Source organism: Lutra lutra, chromosome 17 (assembly GCF_902655055.1).
Source record: "Lutra lutra chromosome 17, mLutLut1.2, whole genome shotgun sequence".
In the NCBI taxonomy this organism is placed as follows: domain Eukaryota; kingdom Metazoa; phylum Chordata; class Mammalia; order Carnivora; family Mustelidae; genus Lutra; species Lutra lutra.
In genome coordinates this window covers 40,873,057-40,895,115 of record NC_062294.1, presented here as the reverse complement: position 1 = coordinate 40,895,115, position 22,059 = coordinate 40,873,057, and the positions used below count along the sequence as shown (strand labels likewise).

General features: G+C 43.3%; 1 protein-coding gene across 3 annotated transcripts in view; it reads right to left on the bottom strand.

The window, feature by feature from the left end:
* Positions 1-3,132: 3,132 nt before the first annotated feature.
* Positions 3,133-22,059, bottom strand: part of DPY19L3 (dpy-19 like C-mannosyltransferase 3) — a 68,861-nt gene continuing 49,934 nt past the window's right edge. For 2 of the 3 annotated variants that reach the window (XM_047710937.1, XM_047710939.1), the window contains 7 exons: positions 21,746-21,868; positions 21,260-21,371; positions 20,346-20,402; positions 16,092-16,174; positions 8,395-8,527; positions 5,959-6,117; positions 3,133-4,519 (listed from right to left, as the gene is read on the bottom strand). In XM_047710937.1, the coding sequence (XP_047566893.1) occupies positions 4,358-4,519; positions 5,959-6,117; positions 8,395-8,527; positions 16,092-16,174; positions 20,346-20,402; positions 21,260-21,371; positions 21,746-21,868 (829 nt within the window). In that variant the 3' untranslated portion in view covers positions 3,133-4,357. The remainder of the gene's footprint in view (positions 4,520-5,958; positions 6,118-8,394; positions 8,528-16,091; positions 16,175-20,345; positions 20,403-21,259; positions 21,372-21,745; positions 21,869-22,059) is intronic. The other variant, XM_047710938.1, reaches the window with a different exon arrangement.

Here is a 22,059-nt window from a genome sequence, read left to right as displayed (position 1 = left end):
GCAGAGGCTTCAACCCACTGAGCCACCCTGGCGCCCCTTGACGCCACTTTTGAAAGAAGGGGCAGAGAAACAGCATTTCATCTTCTGTGTGCCTGGTGTCACATGCCAAACCATTCCCTGTTCAGTTCATTCCTATCCTGAACCTTTCATTTATCTGTACTGTTTGTAACTCTTCCTATGCTAGAGACCATTTCAGCTCAAGCTTAAGAGCTTTCTAAGAGCACGAAATATCTGAGAACCCACAGCCAGTTTCTTCTATTTGGAAGTACACTGGTCTCTCTATTTCTGCTTGGAATTTCAATATCTGCTTTGAACAATGTAACAGTCAAATACACTTATGTACAAGCTCTTACCAAAATATGGACTACCACGCATCTTCTTGAATTACTGGAGACTGAGAATTAATCAACAAGTAGAAACAACTCCGAAGGTGAAAACAAATAGCATTTACCTCTTTGAGGATAAATTCTGCTGATAGCAGCCTTCTCTTTAGAGATACAAACTATAATCTGAGGTTCAAGTGAAACAAGTAATGAGCTATCAAACCAAATTCCATGAAAAAATAAACTCCTATGCCATTAGCAAGTCCAGCTTGGCCTATGTATCTTGAAGGACTAGACTCCACGGAGCATGTATTTAATACACTTCAGGAACTGGTTCCTTGGTTTCTGACCTTCAAAGAAAGGAAAGACACTCATCTTGTGTACTTTAAAAGAGCTTTATTTAGTATATAATCTCCGTACAGTTCAGTACAACATACTATAAAAGCTCTTTGTAAGATTTTACCCAGAGGATGTTAAATACAGAAAGTCAATTGCCAGTTGCCACAAGAAAGCAAGCCGCTCTCATCTTGGAAGTCTTTTCCAACAACAGATAAGCACTCTCTTCTGGGCCAAAAGGTTGTCATATGTAAAGCATTTGGGAGCATATTAACCAAGATACATGATCTGAGAATGTTTTAATGTCTTCCTATTAATTCCAAGGTTTAAATGACATTTTAAAAATGGAGTATTTCTATGTTAACTCAGGTAGGTTTTTGCCAAAGATGAGCTAAAATTGGTACATCTTAGACAAAGTTCCCGCGGAATCAGAATACACATTTTTAGTTAATTGTGAAGAAAAGATGCAGACCAGAGGAAGTATCTACATCTATCCTTGCCCTACCCCACACACACGCACACACGCGCACATGCATGCACATCCACACACACACCCCTAGCTGACCTCACAAAGTTCAAGAAAATAATCTCTAAGTGGACAACAGATGGCCTAGATAACACCTAATTATGCTCCTGGCTCATATATCTGAAATGAATCCCCATTTCTTAAGTCTGTAATAAAAGACTAACTGAAACCTTTCAACTGTACTAGAACCTCTATTAGCCACTGTGATCACTATCAGTCATTTAATGAAATCATTTAATGAAGTAAGTAGATTCAAGTAAGGAATCATAACTTTAAATATATAATTGTCCATTCATTTGTTAATCTTCTGCTGTGAAGGTCTTTCCTTTGCAATAAGGGTTCAATGGTTCCAGTTCTATGCTTGCATAAATCGTACTAGTAATATGATGGTACATTTTAATACCTCTGGTCAATCTAGATATTTTTAAAGGTGGAGTGAGTACTTTAATCTATGAAGCAATCAAAGCTCAGAAATTTTCTCGAATTTTATGTTTTCCTGGTATTTTAGAATTTTCCCAACCACTCCTAATTTATTTGAAAGCAGTTTTTACTAGCCACTCAACCTTTATCAAACCTGACCAAAGCATTCCAGTTAATGTTCACAGAAACCGCTTTTGCACCCCTATTTCCTAGGTTTGTGTTGAACTGTGTCCTCACAACAAGGGGAACTGGCACAGAGCAGTTGGCACGGGCACAGAGCACACAGGAGGGAGCACGGGCAGGAGGGGACACAGGGAGCGGCCTGGTCAGTCAGCTCACAGGAGGGATGGAGACTGCTGGGGAATGTGGTGAGTCACGTAAGCAGAGGACTGTTAAGAGCACTTATTGTACTTCGAGGTTCTTCTGAATGCTAACTCGGAAGCAAAATCAAGTGGTTATTCTATCCATAAAAAAAAACCAGCCACAATTTGAGGCTATTAGCAAATATGACCACAGCCGCAGAGATCTGTGTGGTGGGGAGCAAAGGCCGCGGGTGGTGCGCTCTGGCTTGGTGGCAGGCCAGGAGTCAGTCACTCTTCCTCTTTCCTCCCGTGGACTCCAACAAGAAGGTCATAAAAGAGAAACTGATGAGCACGAAGAATGTTTAACATGGTTTGTTGACAGACTTGGTCATCAGAAAAGAAAAATGCTCTACATGGTCACAGTGTCTTGGAAAGAGTGTATGCATGGATTCTGTCTTGCAAGATTTTTTTTTTTTTTTTGGCACTTTATATTTTTCACTGAAGACTCAACACCCAATGTCTTGGCAACAGTGGCACCTAAACTAGGAGAAAAAGATTCCTGTGTGCCATCAAGGCGGAGATGATCAGCATACAAATTTAAGTACATGTTTCTTATACTGAGGCTCCATATAGTCAAATGCTTAGACTAGTGCATCTAGAAATAGTTGAAATAAAACGGAAATCTATCAAGAAGGTAATAGAGGACTTGAAAAACAAAACTACGTGGTCTAACATGTACCTTACATGTGCTTCATTTCAACTAAGAGTAAGGCACTGGCTGAAGGATGAGCTGACCCATGCTGTCAGCCACACCAGGCATGCATCATTACTGGCTTAATTACAGTTTTAGTACTGATTAAAGTGTTTTATTATTGTGTTATCCTAAACTGCAGTGGTCTCCAACCTTATTACAGGATACAGGAAAGACATAATTCAGGAGTTTCAGCTGCATAATCTAGTAACCCAGCCAGTGTCAATTTTTTTTTTTAATTTAAATAAGTTTTGATAAAAAAGCCGAGTATCCTGGAGTCCAACATGACAGTGTAACATTTCTTTTTGAATACTGTTTATTAAGTAGTAACTGAATGTGAAATAATTTGAACACATGATATATCTATTTTGATGTCTAGGGTAATAGACTTCCCTACAACTGCAAGGAGAAACCTTTACATCATTTCCAACTGGCAAGAACAGGGGAGAAAGTTAATTTCATTAGCCACCTTGATTTAATTAAACGTGCAGTATGCTTTTATCAGCAACTTTTACATGTCCCCCTCATTAGAAATTAATTATAAAAGCAATTATCAAAAAATTTTTGAACAGGTATACATGATCCTCTTTCTTGTTTACAAATAAGCATGACTTAGAGGCACTTGGTTACCTTTTAGTAAGAAAAGGAGTAACACTACCCAGGTCCTCACAGTAAGATTGGAGACCACAAATCAAATTGGTATGAAAATGCTCTCTGCTAAAAATACTGTATTAGTGAATTAGTAAGATAGAACATTTTAAAAATATTCAGACTTTGCAAGGTTCTAGGCTGTAAAAAATACAAAGGCTAAAAACAAAAAGTTTAGAAAATATTGCAAACCCAGTAAATTTAAATGAGTAAGAAATGAAGAAAAATTTTCTTACTTGCAGGATAGGCTGGATAGTATCAATAGATTTTAAAATAACACTAAACAGTAACAAAACCTGCATGGCTACATCACATTTCTGCTCCTTTCATGACTTACAATAAGGAATTTGTCACACTTTTCTATATCCAGCATTAAAACATGCACCCGCATGCACGTACGTACACACACACACACACACACACACACACACACACACACACACCACATATACTGAAGCGCTAAACTTTACATTTCAGACAGTGCACGACGAAAAGTTTTAGATATATACAAAGACCTAACATGATTTAAAAAAAATATTAAAAGCATGACAGTTGGAAAACATTATAAAATTTTTAGGTGAAATAGGACGATAAGGAGCTTTTTAAAAAGCCATCCATTGGTCTTCACTAGTGAAACAACACTAAAGAATTTAATTATGCATCCCCTTAATTCAATTGTACCCTAACTGTCTGAAGTCAATTAACAGTATTTCAATCCTGAACAGCTTCTGGATTTCTACCATGATGTGTGGCTGTTCAGGCCACCGCGGCCCACTTAGTGTTCTCCCTAGCAATGAGATTCTAGACCACTCCTAGGAAGCTGAGAACGTTTAGGCTAAAGAACATTAATGAAACAAGATAAAAAAGAAAGAAGCTTGTGTAAGTAACTTTCAAGGACGGTAACGCTTGTGTAAACATCTCTACAACTTACTCATATCACAGCTTTGTGGTACAGGCTACAGGCTATCTAACGACATATGAAATGTTACTGCTGAGTTTCATTAGGATGGACTTTCACATATCAAAAATAGAGGCGGAACAGAGAGCTTGGTTACTTGTTTCTCGATAGCTTGTAAACGTGGAATGTTTTGTTCTGGAACACTCTGGTGAAGTATGCTGTGTAGGGCGGCAGGTTCCTCTTTATCTCTTCACAGAAGCGAGGGTGACCTGCAAGTTTCAAATCAGGATCGTTCTCTCCTGGGCCATCCATCATCTAAAGCCAAAACAAAACCAAATACAATTGGGGGCAAAAATCATATTTATAGGAGACAAGAGAAGTAGGAATAGGTGTTGGGTTTCTTTGAGAGTGATATGTTAGGAGAACGTAAATTCTATCATTTCAATGTCAGTGGCTACTGAAAGATTATCGGGTCCACCTCTTCCCCTTCGGAAGTATAAATCAAGGCTCAGGAGGGGAGCTGGGTATCACACAATGATCACCTTTAATGGCAAAGCTAGAAGTAGAACCTGGATCTCCTTGTTCTTAGGAACGTACCACACTGTTGCTCTCACAAAAATGGAGTACAGAGAAGAAAGACTATGACCAGAGGAAGTCCTCCAACTCATTAGATGGCCTAGTTGGAAAAAATTATACATGGATCAAAATTTAAATGCATGTCTTTGGTCTGTTATACTCTGAATTCAAGATCATTAGGGACAGTTACTTTCCTTGGGCAAAAATTTGAATCTCACGTTCTCTTTCCTCCAGGTTTACTGAGGCATAACTGGCGAATCAGACTGTGCACAGTTAAGAGATACAACCTGATGGTCTGGTACACGGATACATGGGGAGATGATCGCCACAGTCAAGTTGAGGAACACAGCCGCACTGGTCAAAGGACACACCGGCACTTATTAGCCACCTGAGTCCTGCGCCTTTAACGTACAGCACGGGACGACAGCTAAGAGCAGTAGAACCACACGCTTGAAACTGGCCCTGTGAGTAGATCTCAGGTGTTCTGAATCTCCAATTCTGTACAATCAACTGTTTTTGTTTTTATTTTTTTGAGATTTGGGCCAGATATATAATTTTTTTCCCATTCACTTTTTTAAAGTATCTGTCAGCTTTTATACCAAATAGTTACAGCACACGTCACCTCTTAAAGGGGGGAAATCTGCTTGTGCTAATCTGAGAGCTGGCATAGCTCCAAGAACATTTTCCTCAGGAGGAGGAGGGAGAAATAGCTTGCTCTGCTCTGGAGTGGAGGCTTGGCTACAGAAAGCCATCTTTGTGGCATTGTGCCCGTGGACAAAGGAGACAATGACAGGAGCAGCGGCTGGAAGGGAGCCCTGCTGTCACAGTCACACGCACGTGCCAGCCAAAACGCTGCTTCGGAGCGTAGGTTTTAAAAGGTTGAGGTTTTGTTTTTCATTTTAACAGCAAAGCCTTAAAAAATGGGCTTTCTGCAGAACCTCGGGTCACAAATCAGCTAAAGACAGAGCTGCTCTATTTGACAGGAGGTTGGGGCCTGAAGCCCCCTCATCTGTCCCCTCACCAGCCCTCACGGCCGTCACTGAAGTGCCAGAGCCTGGAGTCCCACAGGGCGTGATGGAGCTGGGTACTCAGTTCGTGACCTCGTTTTGTCACGTACAGAGGTGCGGAGTGGACCCCCGTCTCCAGAAGCCCTGCCCAGGACGAGGGGACAGGCTTACATGCCCGTTGGCGATGTCCAGCAGGTCCCGCAGCCGGCAGCCCCGCTGATGCCTTCGCTCGTAGCAGATGCTGTCTTCCAGAATGACGTAGTCAGTGCCAAAGGACCTCAGGAGGGCATGCACGTCCTCCGGGGACCTCTTCGCATAAATCTGATAAACCTGCAAGACGAGACAAGAGGGGAAGAGGAAGAAATACCGCTCAACTGCCAGGAAGCTGCTGGAGGGGATCTGACGTGGTAGCGTCCCACAGGGCTTGAGTCGAAGACCCAGACACTCCTCCCACGCGGCAGCTCACTCGTCCGCAGGCCTGCAGCGTGGGACTGCCGGAAGAACACGGCCATTACTCAGCCTTGCGAAAAGGAAGAGCGCGTCATGCTGAATACATCTGGATTTAAACACTCAAAAGACAGGGATCTAGAACGTGTCACTGGGAGTTACCGATCGCAGGTGCCAACTCGAAGGCTGCTTCCCGGAGATAAAGCACGCGGTGGAGTAAGACACACTCTCTACCTTTGAAAAGATTTTTGGACGAGAGGGGCGACTGGACATGATGGCACGGGCTGGGGTAACTGCGCCTGTAAGGAGCGCCGGCTTCCGACCACCGCAGCTGTGGAGAAGGACCACCAGAGGTCCGGGGCCAGGCTGCTCCCCGCTTGAGCAGCAGGAGGCCCCACACTTCTCTCTTGTCCTTCCTGGAGCGAAAGCAACTTGCGGCACGCAGCGGCGGTTCAGCGGGAGCACATCCTTCCTGCTCCTCACCAGCGTCACGTCCCTCGTGCGAAGACACAGATGGCGTGTGCCCCGCGTTCTGCGACTTGGCATCGGGAAGAGGCTAGGTGTCTTGCGTGTGTGCGAGGTAAGGCTGCCGACTCCCTTCCCACACACTGATTTCTAATGACTGTCTGTGACTGAAGAGACCGGGCGCCGAGGGCCAGGGAGCGGCACGGACGGGCGCTCCGCTCTGCTCGGGAGGGGTCTGCCTCTGCTGCCGACACCGCGGGGCCATCCTTGCCAGAGTCCAGCAGCGGCCTCATGCTGACCGTGTTCCTGGGACTTGAAGGTCACAACCGCAGAAGGGCACCAGGACCTTCAGGATGTCAGTTTTGTGAGAGCACAACCCTGGGTCCCCAGACACGGGCGGGGTCCTGGAGGTGGTGGCACGCAGGAGCCCCGTGACCTGCCCCGGCTTCTCTGCCCCTCCCCTGAGGCCCAGCCACACAGGCTACTTCCCCGCTGAACTCTGGGTTTGGGGAGCCAGGGACCCTCCCTGCTTCCTCCAACTAACCTGGGGTGATCTCGAACACTTGCACCAACTGAAAAATTCCCATTTTAGTAGGAGTCTAGGTTCAGATATTCTCATAAAATCCAGGGGATTTAGTAAAAATCATGAGCTTTTAGACTGGCTAAATCTCGGGCCAAAACAAGACTTTTCAGCAAATTTTCAGCTACTAAGATAGAAGTGACAGATAAAAAACATTAAAAAGTTGGAAGCCACCGCTGGGAAGACTGAGGGAAACAGGTGGCCTCCTGCAGCGCTGACTGGAACGTGACTGGTGCCGTCTGTCCAGACAGTGACTTAGGACCATCTGTCTCACTCAGAGACGGACGCCCATGCTCTCCGCCCCGGCGCGTCCACCTCTGAGAACCTGATGTGCAGAGCGATACGTACGCATGTTTACCATCAGGAACATTATTTATAAAACTGCCAAAGACAGGCAAACAACACCAACTGTTAAATAAAATATGCTACATCTGCATAACACAATTTCTGTAGGTTTAAAAACAAGAAAGTTATTAATGTACTGATCTGGAAGGAGTGTAAAATACAAGGGCCAAAGAAACCAAGATGCTATGTGTGACTTGTCCATAAAGTGGGGGAAGAATATGAATATGGGGTGTGTGTGTGTGTGTGCGCGCGCATGCACACACACACATTTGCGCACGCACACACACACATTTGTATACGCATAAAATCCCCATGGAAAGATATACAACAAACTGGTAACACTATCATCTCCTGTGAGGGGAGCAGGCAGCTGGTGGAGGGCTGGGGTGTAGACTTTTCACCAAGAACACTTTGGTTTATTCTGAAGTTGAACTGTGCAGCTGTGTTACCAATTAACACGCGTGCGCGCACACACACACACACACACACACACATAAAACGGTCCATAAAATAAGTGACCAGGGTGCCCCTATTCCTTTTTCTTCCCTCACTGGGTCAAGAGCTGAGAGCTTTGCTCTCAAATATTTTTTCTGGTACTTCGCAAGCTGTTTTTCTTCTGTGATTCCTCTAACCAAGAGGAACATATCTGGATGCCTCTAGTGGACGTGGGGCAGGGCAAAGCCTAGACTCCAGAGCCGCCAGCCCCGGGGGCTTCAGGCCCGACTCGCCCTGAGCAGCTATGAGGGAGGAAAGGCCGGCCAGGCCCTCACCGCTTTGGTCCGCTCCCTCAGGCTGTTGTCTTCGTAGTGCGGGTGGTTGGTCAGGGTCCTTCCGGTGCACAGCTTGACTCCCGCCAGCAGCTGCATGCTCCCAGCAAACACGGCCTTCCGGGGAGTGTTAGAGCTGGAAGATTTCAAGAGTCTGAATTAACCTCCCGGCTAAGACCTCCTCACAGACAACAACAAACACAACATCACACTCCCAGAACCACGGGGCTGCTGCTTCAAAAAGGGCTGAGACTTCAGGGAAAATGCAGGAGGCTCCTTGGCATTTGCACTCAAACTGTTTTACGGAATTTCTCCTATCTGTTTTTGACAACAGTTGGGAGACTTCTCATTCACTGTTTCACTGGCTTTACTCTTAAAATGAATGGTCTTAGGATGTGGGCATCTCCTGGCTGGAAATCTTCCAGGTTAAATCCCATGATCTTGTCCTGCTCTGGCCCCCGAGGGGCAGATTCTGACAAAAAAGAACTTAGAAAACTTCGTGTTTTGTATTAAACTTAAGGAAAGGGCTGCCTAGAGTGAAACAAATTAGAAGGCCAGAAACTACAGCTGATCGTAAGTCAATTCCAACTTGTTTTTGTTTAAGACCAGAAAAAAGATCACAGATATTATGATAAATTACTTTCCAGGAAAAAAAAAAAAGAATTCATAAAAAGAAAAGAACACAGAGGATTCTGAAAAAACTAGTAATTTATTACTCAATACGGGGATATGCACAATTTCTGATGTGGAAACACAAGTATTTCCTTAGTCCCAGTTATGAATGTCTAAGGAACGCAGGCACTCTCACATTATTAAATCATGACCTCACTCCCCATGTGCCACCGAGCTGCAGCTCTCGGCCTCCCTGTGGGATGTGAGGGACAAGGGTGGAGATCGAAGGAAAAGACTCCCTGGCTACAGTAAGAGCATTTTTCCTTTCCCCCCTGAAAAAGAAGAGTCTTAGTAGTTGATTTTAATTCCATATTTTTGGGAACCTGGGAGTCCCTTTGCAAATCGACAAGGTGTCAGTTTATTGTGAAGGACATGTGTGCCCTTCTACAGACCCTCCTCGATGTGGCGTGTCCTCAGAGGCCCACTGAGAACACCATGGGCCACACGTGCCCTTCCAGTGCTAAGAGGATCCTTGGTCTGCCAGGGAGAGTTAAAAGATGGAGAGAGTTTTGAGGAGTCTAACTGAACTTACTAAAACCCAACATGCTCTGTAGAAAGGCCGTCCTCCTCAGCATTTTTGGAGATTAGGGCAGAAACTTACTGTGGTGCTACGTTTCTAAGAGAGGCCGCCATCAAACTCCCTGTGGCAGAAGGACGGCCATGTACATCAGCGTTAACGCTAAGACTATGGTACGAATGTCATCCAACAAAGGCCTTAGGGTGCCTATGGGTAAGATACCCTACAGTTCAAGTCACAAATAATTTACTTGAAGATCTCAGGATCGTTTTTCTAACAATGACACTCTCAGTCAGTTGGATTTCAAGGAGCTTTCTCAATGATGACACATTACTCACGCCAAAGCCTGAGGTGTGGATTCTGAGAGAAAACAGTTTCCAGTGCTGTTGGCCGTGCTGGGTAGGTTGTGAGCATTCTAACTAGCAGACCCAGGAGAGCTCAAGAGCAAACGGATATTTACTCTGTCCCCTTGAACTGGCAATTTTACAGGGAATTCTTGACATCTGCCCCATGGAGTCAGGGGGACACGAGGGTTTCAATGACAACATGTGAAGGTGTAGTGCTCCTTAGCGGGAGGTTTTACAAATACTTAGTTTAATTCAACTGGCACTTCCTAAACACTTGGTCTGGGCCACCCTCACCCCAGCACGCCAGAACTGCCAAGGAGAGTTAGCGTGGGCAAATACTAATTCAAGAAAATGTCAATGTTTTCCCTACTCCCACCCATAGTCCTTCGTTTTGTATGCTCCTAACTGGCTTAAACGATTCTACCACAATAAATAATGCAATAATGCCACATACTAAATAATGCCCCAAAGTGGCTGGCTTTGGGGCCCACTGGCCTGAACAGATGTAGAATGCAGGAAGGAGTGAAGCCTGGTGAACCCATCTGGCGGAGCATGCGGTAGTGGCGAAAGCTAACCGTGGCTGAGCTATCCTAGTTTCTACGGTCTATCTGCCTAGAGGGTCCCCAGCTGGCCTTTCTGCACAAATGACAAACCCGGCGGCTGAACTGAGAGCAGCCATTCAGATCTTCAGACTGCCTTCGCATCCCCATTTTGGATTAGAATCGGAGTCCCCACCAGGGCGATGCACGGAGCTGTTGCTAGCATGTACCTATTTTATAACTGCGGCGGACACAGATGACTACTGTCTATTCAGGGTTCAAGACCAAGGTCTCATCTTCCTCCCTGACTCTGATCATACCACTTAGATGACTCACACAGTTCACAAAGGTTTCAAATGTCCGGAGTCCCGAACTGCTTGCTGGGGAGTCACAAAATTATTCTTTATTTAGTCAAACCATAGCACTGACGGACTACTGTGTGCTGGGCTCACTAGTGGCGAGCCTGGGTGGCTCAGTGGGTTAAAGCCTCTGCCTTTGGCTCAAGTCATGATCCCAGGGTCCTGGGATCGAACCCCACATCGGGCTCTCTGCTCAGCAGGAGCCTGCTTTCCCCTCTCTCCCTACCTGCCTCTCTGCCTACTTGTGATTTCTGTCTGTCAAATAAATAAATAAATAAATAAAATCTTAAAAAAAAAAAAAAAAAGGCAGCTCACTAGCTAATAAGCAAGCAGAGCCTGATGCAGCTCCCACTATGGGCAAGCACTTCTGAATAAAGAAGGGTTTGTCTGGCATGCATCTACTAGTGCTTTCTGTGGGCCTTTAGCTATCCTGGAAACAAGACACACCAGACAAGGTCCAAGCATGGCAAATCTTGCCTCTCTTCTCTGGGTGCTCTAAGAGCACCTGAGTGTCCCCTCCCCGACAGCGGGTGGAGACCCCGGGAGAGCAGGGTGATGGGTCCCATGGCTGCTGAGAGGCCTTGAGGGAAAAATGAAATAAGCCGCACTCATTTGTGACGTGTTTTCATGTTTGGGTTCATTAAAAGAGAAAGTTTAAAAGTAATGGGATCTGTTTCAACTGTTGGTACAACAATCTTCTGGATTGTTAACAGTCTTTCCCTAAGGTCCTTGGTTTCATTTTAAAGTAGCAAAATACAAGTATCTTAATGCCTATAAAATGAACCAGAAAGAATACTTCTTTGAAAACTACTGACTTCCAAGCATAGCAGAGATGATGTTTATTCGCTTTCTTCTGCTGACTTCGTTTTATATGCTAGCCCCGTGCTAAATCTGGGACATTTCACTGCTACTTTAAATATTTAAGTTTACCCGTAAAGCAAACGCAAAGTAAAACAAACAAGCGAAGTGGAACAAAATGAAAAACAATCACACATTTTCTGAACTTTAAGAAAACCCTAGATTCACTGTGTTTTGTATTTTCTGTGGTAAACTTAGCCGGCCAAGGGGAAAGGCATCCTTTGTCCTTAACTTAAAATATGCAGTATGGCAGGTATAATGCTGGCCAGTCTTCCTTCTCAGATACTTCTGCTCACACGGTCTGTGGTCTGTGTCTAAAATAGCTAATGTGCTTTTAACCACTGAATGACACTTCTCTATTATAGAAAAACAAAGCAATTTTTACCAATGTTTGAACAAATGATGTATAAAATGAAAGGATAATTTGTTTTTATAGCTCTCTGCCAAGCTCTATAGCAGGCTGCCCAACCTGCAAACAATTTATTCTGTAAGAAATGTCACTAAATAATGACAAGGACTCATAGGTCAAATGGATTTACATTACATAATTTAAATGTCATTCCAGGAAGACCTGATGGCATTTTGAACAAATAATCTCATTTATTTTTGAAGCTCTAAGCTTCAACAAGTTAATTACTGTTGAACTAATGGGTAAACTGAGCATTATAATATAATGTGTGAACATTTGCTTTATCTACACTTCGAAAATTTATAGAATTATGCAAATACCACAAAATGATTCATTAAATATAAAAGAGGCTTATAGGCATTTAAGGCCTGAACTTAACCTTCATCATATTTAAAATATCTGGTAATTCCTTCTGCTTTGATAAAATGCTAAGGAAGTTTGGGCCATTTTCTTCATCCCATTGAGAAAATATTGTATATGTGGGCTTCATCACTGAAAAGAGACTGCTGCTAGTGAAAAATCTTCTAAAGCCCTTTAGTTAAAATGTCACACCTCAAAATATTCAAATCTGTTAGAAGTGTCTTAATTGCACAACGTCAGAGAAGAATTTCAGGAACCAAGACTGAAACACTCAGAGGTCACAAAGGAAAGAGGTATGAAGCCCGCCATTGTGGCGTTTGGCCCCATGTGCTTCCTAGTCACACAGAAAGCCCAACAAGTCTCCGGGCTCACTGAAAGATACCAGAATGTGAAAAAAAAAAAAAAACCCTCAAAAAACCAAAAAGTCAACATATCAGGTTTTTAGTCTTTGTATTTGGGAAACATCAGCAAAAAGGAGTTAATATGAACATGGGCACTCAAATCTCAGGGGAGCAACAGGTGCCCCACCGATGGAAGGGATGGGGGGAGCGGCCTCCCAGTTCTTCCAGGGAAGGTTCTGGGGCTGGCTGAGACAACATGTCCTCGCTGATTAACGAGGGACTGAATCTCAAAGTGTTCTTAATTTTATACTTAAATTTAAATCTCTACTCTAGGGGTGCTGGGGTGGCTTAGTCGGTTGAGTGTCTGACTCCTGATTTCGGTTCAGGTCATGATCTCAGGATCAAGAGATGGAGCCCAGTGTCACACACCCAGCATGGAGCCTAGGATTCTCTCTCTCCTTCTGCCCCTCTTTCCACCTCTTTCTTTCCATCTTAAAAAAAAAAAAAAAAAAAGCCCACCCCATTTGCACATTCATCATCATGTCCTATATATATAGCTGGTGCTCAGTAACGAGCTGCTCAATTGTACTCATAAGTATACGAGTTCAGAGAGAACTCCATGTATCAAGGCATTCAATATTTTCACAGAAATCAAATCCCTCCGGGATGGCCCCTCTGCTGTTAAGAAGTGGTATCCTAAGAAGTGCTATCCGAATGCCATTTATCTTCCGTGGAGGACATCTGGTTAGCCAGTAGAAGGTCATACCCGAGCCCCTCCAAAAGAAAAGAACAAAGTCTTGCTGAGATGATGGAATCTTTCAATTTACCCTCCAACCCCGAGAAGCCCAAGTGAACAGTGGGCAAGACCTAATCTCCCAATGGATGTTCAGGGTCCCTGGAGCACAAGAGCGATGTCTGAGGCAGGCGTCACCGTGGGTCTGCCCCAGCGCTAAGCACGCGAAGCAGAGGCCGGGACATAGCTGGTGAGCTTCCTTGGGTCACTGGAGGTTCGCCTACCGTTTCTGCAGGTCACTGTTTCTCATCCTGACTCATCTTCAAGGGCAGCCATCCTGCGATGGAGGGTGCCTCCCTGCCCCCGTACGCGTTGGCGAAGAGGGACGCGGCAGGTACCGCGGCGGCTGGAGAACAGCCGCACACCGGGCGGAGAGGGGGAGGCATTCCTGCCTCACGGACACGGCTGGGTCCCCACGGGAGGCCTGGGGGCTGCCCTGAGACAATGTGAGACTTTCAGACACACCCCACGTATCCTCCAGCCCAGCTCCGCCCTACTCGTGTCACAGGCACATGTGACCCACCAAAGTACTAAGATGAAAGCTGAAGGTCATATTTTATATTTCAAAAGCCAAAGAAATCAAGGCTAGTAAAAAGAGTATTAAGTGTATTCCCTTGTGTTTGGAATGGAAGGCAACAGACCAGAGCAGATTTAAATGTTGATTTAAACAAATACATTTTGTGTCTAAATAGACCCTATCCTGGCATATATTCATCATCACTTAGCTTATTTCGCGAACATGCCCAGCAGCTATTTTTTGCAAAAACAATAATTTGGATCTGAAGAATTTTAAGAGGAAAACAAGCAGGAGTAGATCACAACAGAACCAACATTCTGGAACAATACAAGCTTTCCAGTTGCTGAGGATTTTTTAAAAAGTAAAAAGAATATGTCTCCACACAGGGGGAGGACCACGTTAATGAGAGGAGAAAGCACGGAACAAAGATCGCTTTCCCAAATGAGAGAAATAGCAGGTTAGCAGACAGTCTTCTTTATACCTGGGATATAATCTCTCATCCACAATTTTTCAGAACCAGAAATGTCACTTTAAATAATCTTCTGTGAGGACAGGCATGGAAATAGAGGCTCACCGGTGAGTACACCCAGGCCGACACTGCCAAACGCAACCCGGGATCTGCTAGGATGTATGCTGACTGACGCTACGACTCATTCCCCTACGACCGGGGAGTGGAGGTGGGCTGCTTACAGCAACGACTGAGGTAGATCCGCCAGAGCCGCCGGCTTCGGGATTCTACCAGAAAGCAGGTGCCCTGCACATTCGTATCGAGAGTGCAATTTCAAAAACAGAAAATACCAGCCTCACCTTCAGATGTACGTGTCATAAATTTCCAGCTGACTATAGTTAATGCAAAAGTAATTAGCTTTTCTTTATACGAATAACCCTCTTTCCCCATACACAATAAATACTGAAGGAATTATTTACTCTATAATTGTTTGCCATGATTTAAAGTTAAATAAATATATAAAGACAAAGCCTGCTTTGAAATCTCAGCACTGGAAATATATGAAAAATTATACTCCCTGCATCTAGTCAGAGCCAGTCCGACATTGGGACCAAATCCACATATATATTTTAGACATAAATCTCTATAAAAGCCACGTATTGCACTCAAGAGACCCACGCTATCAAACATTTACCATCTCTTAATACACAAGTGGTGCTAAACTGTACTGGTTAGTCAACATCAGTCACGAGCAAGTGCCAATATGGCTGCTAAAATTCTAAGGGAGGGAGACGGTACAGCCGGTGCCTTCAGAGTACGTCACACAAGATTTGCGACATCTATTTACATGTGAGGAATTACACTGCTGCTTTTTGGTTATAAAGCAGGGAAGTACAGCAGTACGGGGCACAGGAATACTGCTCTGGGTAGAAAAGTTTCTTAGTGCTGGTGGGAGGCCGGTCTCCCTAAACAGAGTTCATCCTGACGCCGAATGCTGAGGCGAAGCAGCAGAGCACAGGCACTGGTAAGACCTGATACAATTCCAAACACCACGATGTTCCAGAGAGAAGCCTTTGTAGTTTCGGTTTCCTTTAGCTCTAGGCTTGGGTAGTATGCTTAGTTAAAATGCAATGTGCAAGGAGCTAGTAGGACTCTAACAGTGGTTTACAGTGTCATTTTTACATGATTAGCAAGGAAGGAATACTTCCCTGTGTTAGGAGTCACAGAAAATCAGGATGGTATTAAAATGAAAGAAATGATCAAGGTGAAATTGGCTGAGAGTATAAAGCTTTCCTTCCATTATCCTCCAGCTCTGTTTTCCTCTCTGTGTGGGTTTTTCCCCCTTCTTTGTGAGATTGTGGTTAGAGAGAATATTTCTTGGATGGAAAGGAATTATTTCCAAATACAGAGTTTTAAAGAAAAACTTGAAAATGAATGTATCTTCACAATTAGATTCAGAAAAAAAGGAAACACCAGGTGAGGTCTACAGTGACTCTTAAAAGGCACTTTACATTTTAAAGGTTAAAAAAAATCCTCTTACTTAATCCAGTTCATCAGCTCCACTGTGTCTGGATCATAGAATTCTCTCAACTCGGAGAGTTCATCCATCATTCCTGGCCAGAACTGAAATTAAAAACAAAACAAAAACAAAAACAAAATCCACCCCCGCACCCACAACTATCGCTAAGATTCAAACGAAAGAGAAGAAACTGCATAGAACTTGTGAGCTACGTGGACAGGACGACAGCAGCAGGAGAACGACCTCACTTCCCCCATCCGCCCTCCTGGCATCAGGCAAGCCAAAGTCTGATGCCAGTTCCCCAAACTGTCTTGAGCCCAAGCTGATCAGGGTGGGAGGGTCAACTTTTTAAAAAGAGCTTTTATTTTACTCTAGCGAAAATGCTGCCGTATGTTACGTTAATATCTAGGCAAACGCTAATTTGGAGAGGACAGGAATGGCAGCCACCAGGAAGCTCACAGGGTGTCAGACACTCTAACTTGTGTCATGCCATCTACCCTTTGAGACAGAAAGTGCCCTCCCACAACAGCACGGTTGTGGAGCTGCAAACATGCTCTGGAACACAGAATCTCCTTCACCCCTGCAGCTACCCAGGGAGAAAGTGGACCCAGAAGGTGCCATCTCTCCTGCTGTTCACTTTTTATTTTACTCGTCTGCAGATGCTGGCTCGGAGAGATGACTTGACCAGGTCACAAAGGGGCAGAGCTACCGCTAGAAACCTGACTCCACATCCAGCCCCCTCCTCACTGTGATTACAGCATCTGCACTGGAAATTTGGACAAATGCCCTGATGGGTTTTAATGTAACTGCGGGTACAATGGGAGAGAAGAGTATTGGAAAGCAGGACTCTCCAGGAAAATCTGGTGTACCTGAATATTCTATTTATGCCACCGTGGCCTCCTACTCAACTTGAGTTAGTTAAGGTGATGCAGAGAAAGTGTCAATGTCCCACCCCGAGTCCATGGCTTTTCTAACATAATTGCCTGTTTAATTCAACAGTTAATTACATGTTTACTGCTGTACCAAATGTTGATCGGCTAGGAAGCCTTGATCATCTATATACACCCTAAGGTGAACAGCAGAATTCCTATGTTGGAAGAAGGCCACTGACAATGGGTCTGTGCTTCATTAATGTGGAAAATGTAGTAACTGTACTTCAGAACCACTAACTGGAACCAGAGTGGCACCCGACTGGCTGGTGGCTGGGCGTCAGCCCTGTCACTTTATCTCATCTCATCTTCAGCCATTTTTAGTGCTCCTTCTCATCTTGTCCCCGGGGTATGTGAACAAGGAAAACTGCTGGTGACAGAAAACCAGGTATCAGCACTACTGGTTCCAAGTTTTAGAAGAGATGTAATCATAGTGATTCCATGATACCTGTGTAATATTTCAGTTGTCCCTATTAATTTCCATAATCAACAGAATGCCAACTTTTTAGTATATGTGCTGCCGAAGCAAGCACCAGAATGCCAACTTTTTAATGATATGTCCTCATTCCTTTGGTATAAAACACATATCAAAATCTATGAATTCAATGGGTATTAGATATTTTGCTAGCTTGGAAGTTGCTGCTGTTAATTCTGAAAATGTTCAAATCTAGTAACACTGTCTTGTGATAAACTTTTTAAACATAAATGTGAAAATAAGTGTTGGATCACTAACTGTTCCTTCTAAATGGTATTTCAGCAATGCCAGTAAGTTCATCAACACGAGGGTAGTGATTTTATTAAACTCCTGGTTTTAGAGTGAAGTGGATGCTTTTCTCTTTTAAAAAGGATTGTTCTAAAGAGACATATAGCAAAACTGCTAGGAACGAGAAAATCTGAACTCCTCATTACAATTGCTCCATGAACCTCAAAGTCAGGCTTTGAAATCCAGTTTATTTTACTTATAGGTAAATCTTCAACAGATGGAAACAGCCTCAGTTTCAGGGTACTTCTTAATATACATAACATCTCTATTGTCTGTGTGATTTCACATTTTGAGAGGCTGGAATATCTAGATTGTTTTGTGTAGTGAAAGCTGGACTTTCCCCTAAAGTCCAGGCCTGAGAAGGACGGAGAAGGGCTGAGAAGAGCTACACTGATGCTAGGCTAATCTTTAGAGGGAATCTTCTGAGTTACTCTCTTACTCAAAGAATGTCTGTGTAGATTTCCTGGAAATGATGGGTTCTTTTGGTGCTATCACTTTTTTTTTTTTAAATAGTAATGATTTTCAAGAGGGATAGGTGGAGGGATTTGGCTCCATGCCAAAGGGAGGCTTCCCAATGTCTGGAGATTTTTGATTGCCAGGACTGGAGGGAGGTGCTGTTGGCACCGAGGGGGTAGAAAGCAGGGATGTTGCTAAACATCCTGCAACACACAGGTCAGCTACGACAAGGAATTACCTAGCCAGAGTGTCAACAGCGCCAAGGCGGAGAAGTCCAGTTCTCTACATTAGCCCCACCTAGAGGGCCAAGGACACACACATTTCTGGACTCCACTCCCAGAGTTTCTGATTCAGGAGGTCTGGTTTGCAGTGGGACCTAAATATCTGTGTTTATGACAAGTTCCCAAGTGATGCTGACGCTGCTTCTCTGGGGACCACACTTTGGGAACCGGTGCTGTACCGTGTGGTTTATTTCTCCTATACTCTCCTTCCTCAATTTTACCAAGAACAATAGACTTAAGTCCTCAAATAGCTGTAAAAAAAATCAGTAAGGGCGCCTGGGTGGCTCAGTGGGTTAAGCCGCTGCCTTCGGCTCAGGTCATGATCTCAGGGTCCTGGGATCGAGCCCCGCATCGGGCTCTCTGCTCAGCAGGGAGCCTGCTTCCCTCTCTCTCTCTCTCTCTCTCTGCCTGCCTCTCTGTCTACTTGTGATCTCTCTCTGTCAAATAAATAAATAAAATCTTTAAAAAAAAAAATCAGTAAAATTCCAAACACATAGCTGACGCTTAAGAACTCAGCCTACGCACAGAGCGACTGTAAGAGAGACCGTCGTAGTGTGCGTACATCGTTAGCAGGAGCCAAGAAGCACAGTGAGCGCAATCTTTTCTGTGAGGAGGGTGTTTTGTCACTCAGAGCCAATGTGGAGAGGTCAAGTTACCTCCTTCGTTATTAAACATACACTCTGTTTAGTCTTTAGTCATTGCTTTCCAGAGCTTTTGAAGAAGTTTCATTTATTTACATGAGAGCTATAAAATTCCCAGAGGCCGGGTGGAAGAAATAACCTATTTCTATGTTTTCCAGTATCGGAGTTAGCACAGCGCTCTGCCTGCAACAGTAGATGCTTTGATAGATAGAAACACAATAGAGCATAAATTTTTGAAATATTTACAGTAGAATCACCCAATATAGTGATTAGCAAACATGATTTTTAGCCTAAAACGTTTGGCTTCAGATAAAATCTTATGTGAAAGTATAAGCAAATAAAACCAAACGCTGAGCTGCTCTAGCTGACCCTCTCCTTGGGTGACCCCCCGTAGCAACCCCCCGCCCAAGTGGGGGGCTATACACAGTAGAGTAGGACATCTATTGTTCTAACATAAAACCAAATTTGAAGGAAAAAATCTGAACTTAAAAAAAAATACGTCAGATTTTTAAAAAAGAGGGTAAAAGCTCAACTGGATAGCAAGAGTCTGGGCTCCTTGCCCTGGTACAGATTCAAGCCTCTAAATTTCAAAGATGTGACAAAAGGGTCACCAAATAATCAGCCTGACTGGCGACTCCTTGTCTCCTGAGGAGCATTCTCAGAACGAAGCACAGTTAAAGCTATTTCAGAAATCAGTCACCTGAGAATACGAAATTCATGATTTCCTACTGAAACTGAAGGACAGCTCATGAGGCTAATCTGGGACTGTATATACCCAGCCTCTCCCAAAGATGATTTTAAGCATCTAATGAAATATGTAGGTTAAAGTAAGATGCATTTTAGGATCTCTTACTCTCTATAAGGCAGGTAATAGGGAAAAATTATTTTTCTACTTTATTCACCTCAGTATAAGTCTGAAAACACCTTTCTTTTCAGAATTTGCATCAGCTGAATAGTAAGTCAGAATCAAAATTAATTAGAAAAATTAAACTGTAGTTGTTTTTGCTATAATATTTTTACTTGTTAAATACTATTTGGGAAACAGATCAGTTTTCTTATCAATGCCAAGTGCCTTCATGAGAAGCGAAGGAGATGTTTGTAACCTCTGCAAACCATTCTATTTGCCAATAACAGACAGAGTACATTGAGTAAAGCAATTATTTTGCTAGATTAATGATGGAAAGAATGAGGAAAATCAGTCTTACCTTGTAGCACAGATACAGCAGTATTAATATCGGTACTGAATATCGCATTATACATATCTATATAAGAAAGACATTATTTAGGTCACAGATATTTTTGCCTTACAGTTTTGCTTTGTAAACACATGACTTTTTTCTTTTTAAAACAACAGAAATGTCCTTTAATGGAGCATGAGTCTCCAATTTGCCCAACAACTAAGTCAATGTTAGGGTCCGATCACTCATGAGATACTCATAGCTTCTACCATATTGCCACCTTGTGAATATTTAGGGGAGAACAACTCAAAACTGCATTTATAGGCTTATTGTCATAACCGTACACTTAAATTTGCTCTAAGTATAATTTATAATGATAATAATAGTGATAACTCTGGATAATGGGGTTATTGGTGATTTTTAATTTTTCCTTGTATGCTTACAGTACTTCCAAATTCAATATAATGAGCATATCTTATTTTGGCTCAAACTTATGGTTTGGGAAAAAAAACCAATGATTTAAAAAATAAAATTAAGATTCAGAATAAAATTATTTAAAAAATAACTCCTTATAAAATCATAATGTGTCAGGACATCTGGGTGGCTTGGTCGGTTAAGTGTCAGATTCTTGATTTTGGCTCAGGTCATGATCTCAGGGCGGTGAGCTTCAGCCCTGCATTGGGCTCTGCCCGGGGCATGGAGCCTGCTTAAGATTCTCTCTCTCTCTCTCCTTTTGTCCCTCCCCCTTCCTCTGTTCGCCCTGGCCCCCCCCCTCTCTAAAATTAAAAAAAAAAATCATAATGTGTCAGTTATCTATTTTCAGCAGTCTCTGTTTCATCAGACTGGTGAACAGGCAACTACTGAAAACAATAGGAACTGGCATGAAAGAAATCCTAAAACTCATAAAAATGAAAATGAAATAGCAAAGGGACAGCACTGACCCTCTTTGGGTTATAAAGACGGATCGACCTCAGGAGTAACTCCCATATCTCGGGGCTGCATAAGCCGAACGACGCGAACACACACATGTGCGACGTCCAGAGGTACTTCATTCTGGAAAGACAGAGATAGGAGAGGTGGACCTGTGCCAGCTGCGGACAGATCCGCAGTGTGACGCAGCTGTGCCGTCTGTGGGAGGAAAGTCTGACTGAGGCTGTGTGGGGACTGTCTGCCAAAGGGTTAGTTATGAATTTCATTGCCTTTTGAGAAAATCATATAAGTAAAAATGGAGGAATATTGGTAATGAGGAAAAGACTGGTTACTAATAATATTTTATACTAGAGAAGATGGTAAACAAGGACATTTTTATGGGAACCATAATTATCAGTGAAGAGGATTGTGAGTACCTAAGCTGCATTGCTAAAACATGTCAGGTAAGGAGTGATCGAACAAAAAAAATCAATCCAGCAAACAGGTAAGAAAAATACCTCATTGTACTCAATGCCAAGAATCCAAACAGAATGGTATGTATTAGGTTGTAAGCCGTTTCTGGTTTCAGGAGGATCGTGCACTTCGCCATCTGACCCGGGGGTTGTTGGCTTGTAGAATCACTGAATAAAACAGCACACATACAAAATTGAAGCTGGATACATCATTTTAAGTTAGTTAAATCTTTCTTAAAGATACCAGAAACTTATGCCTTCATGTATTTAGAAATGTGTTACTGCTCTAAGATAAAACGAATCAACATAAATCAAAATTCTGAATTTGTGAGGATAAAACTGTTATAATGCATTAATAA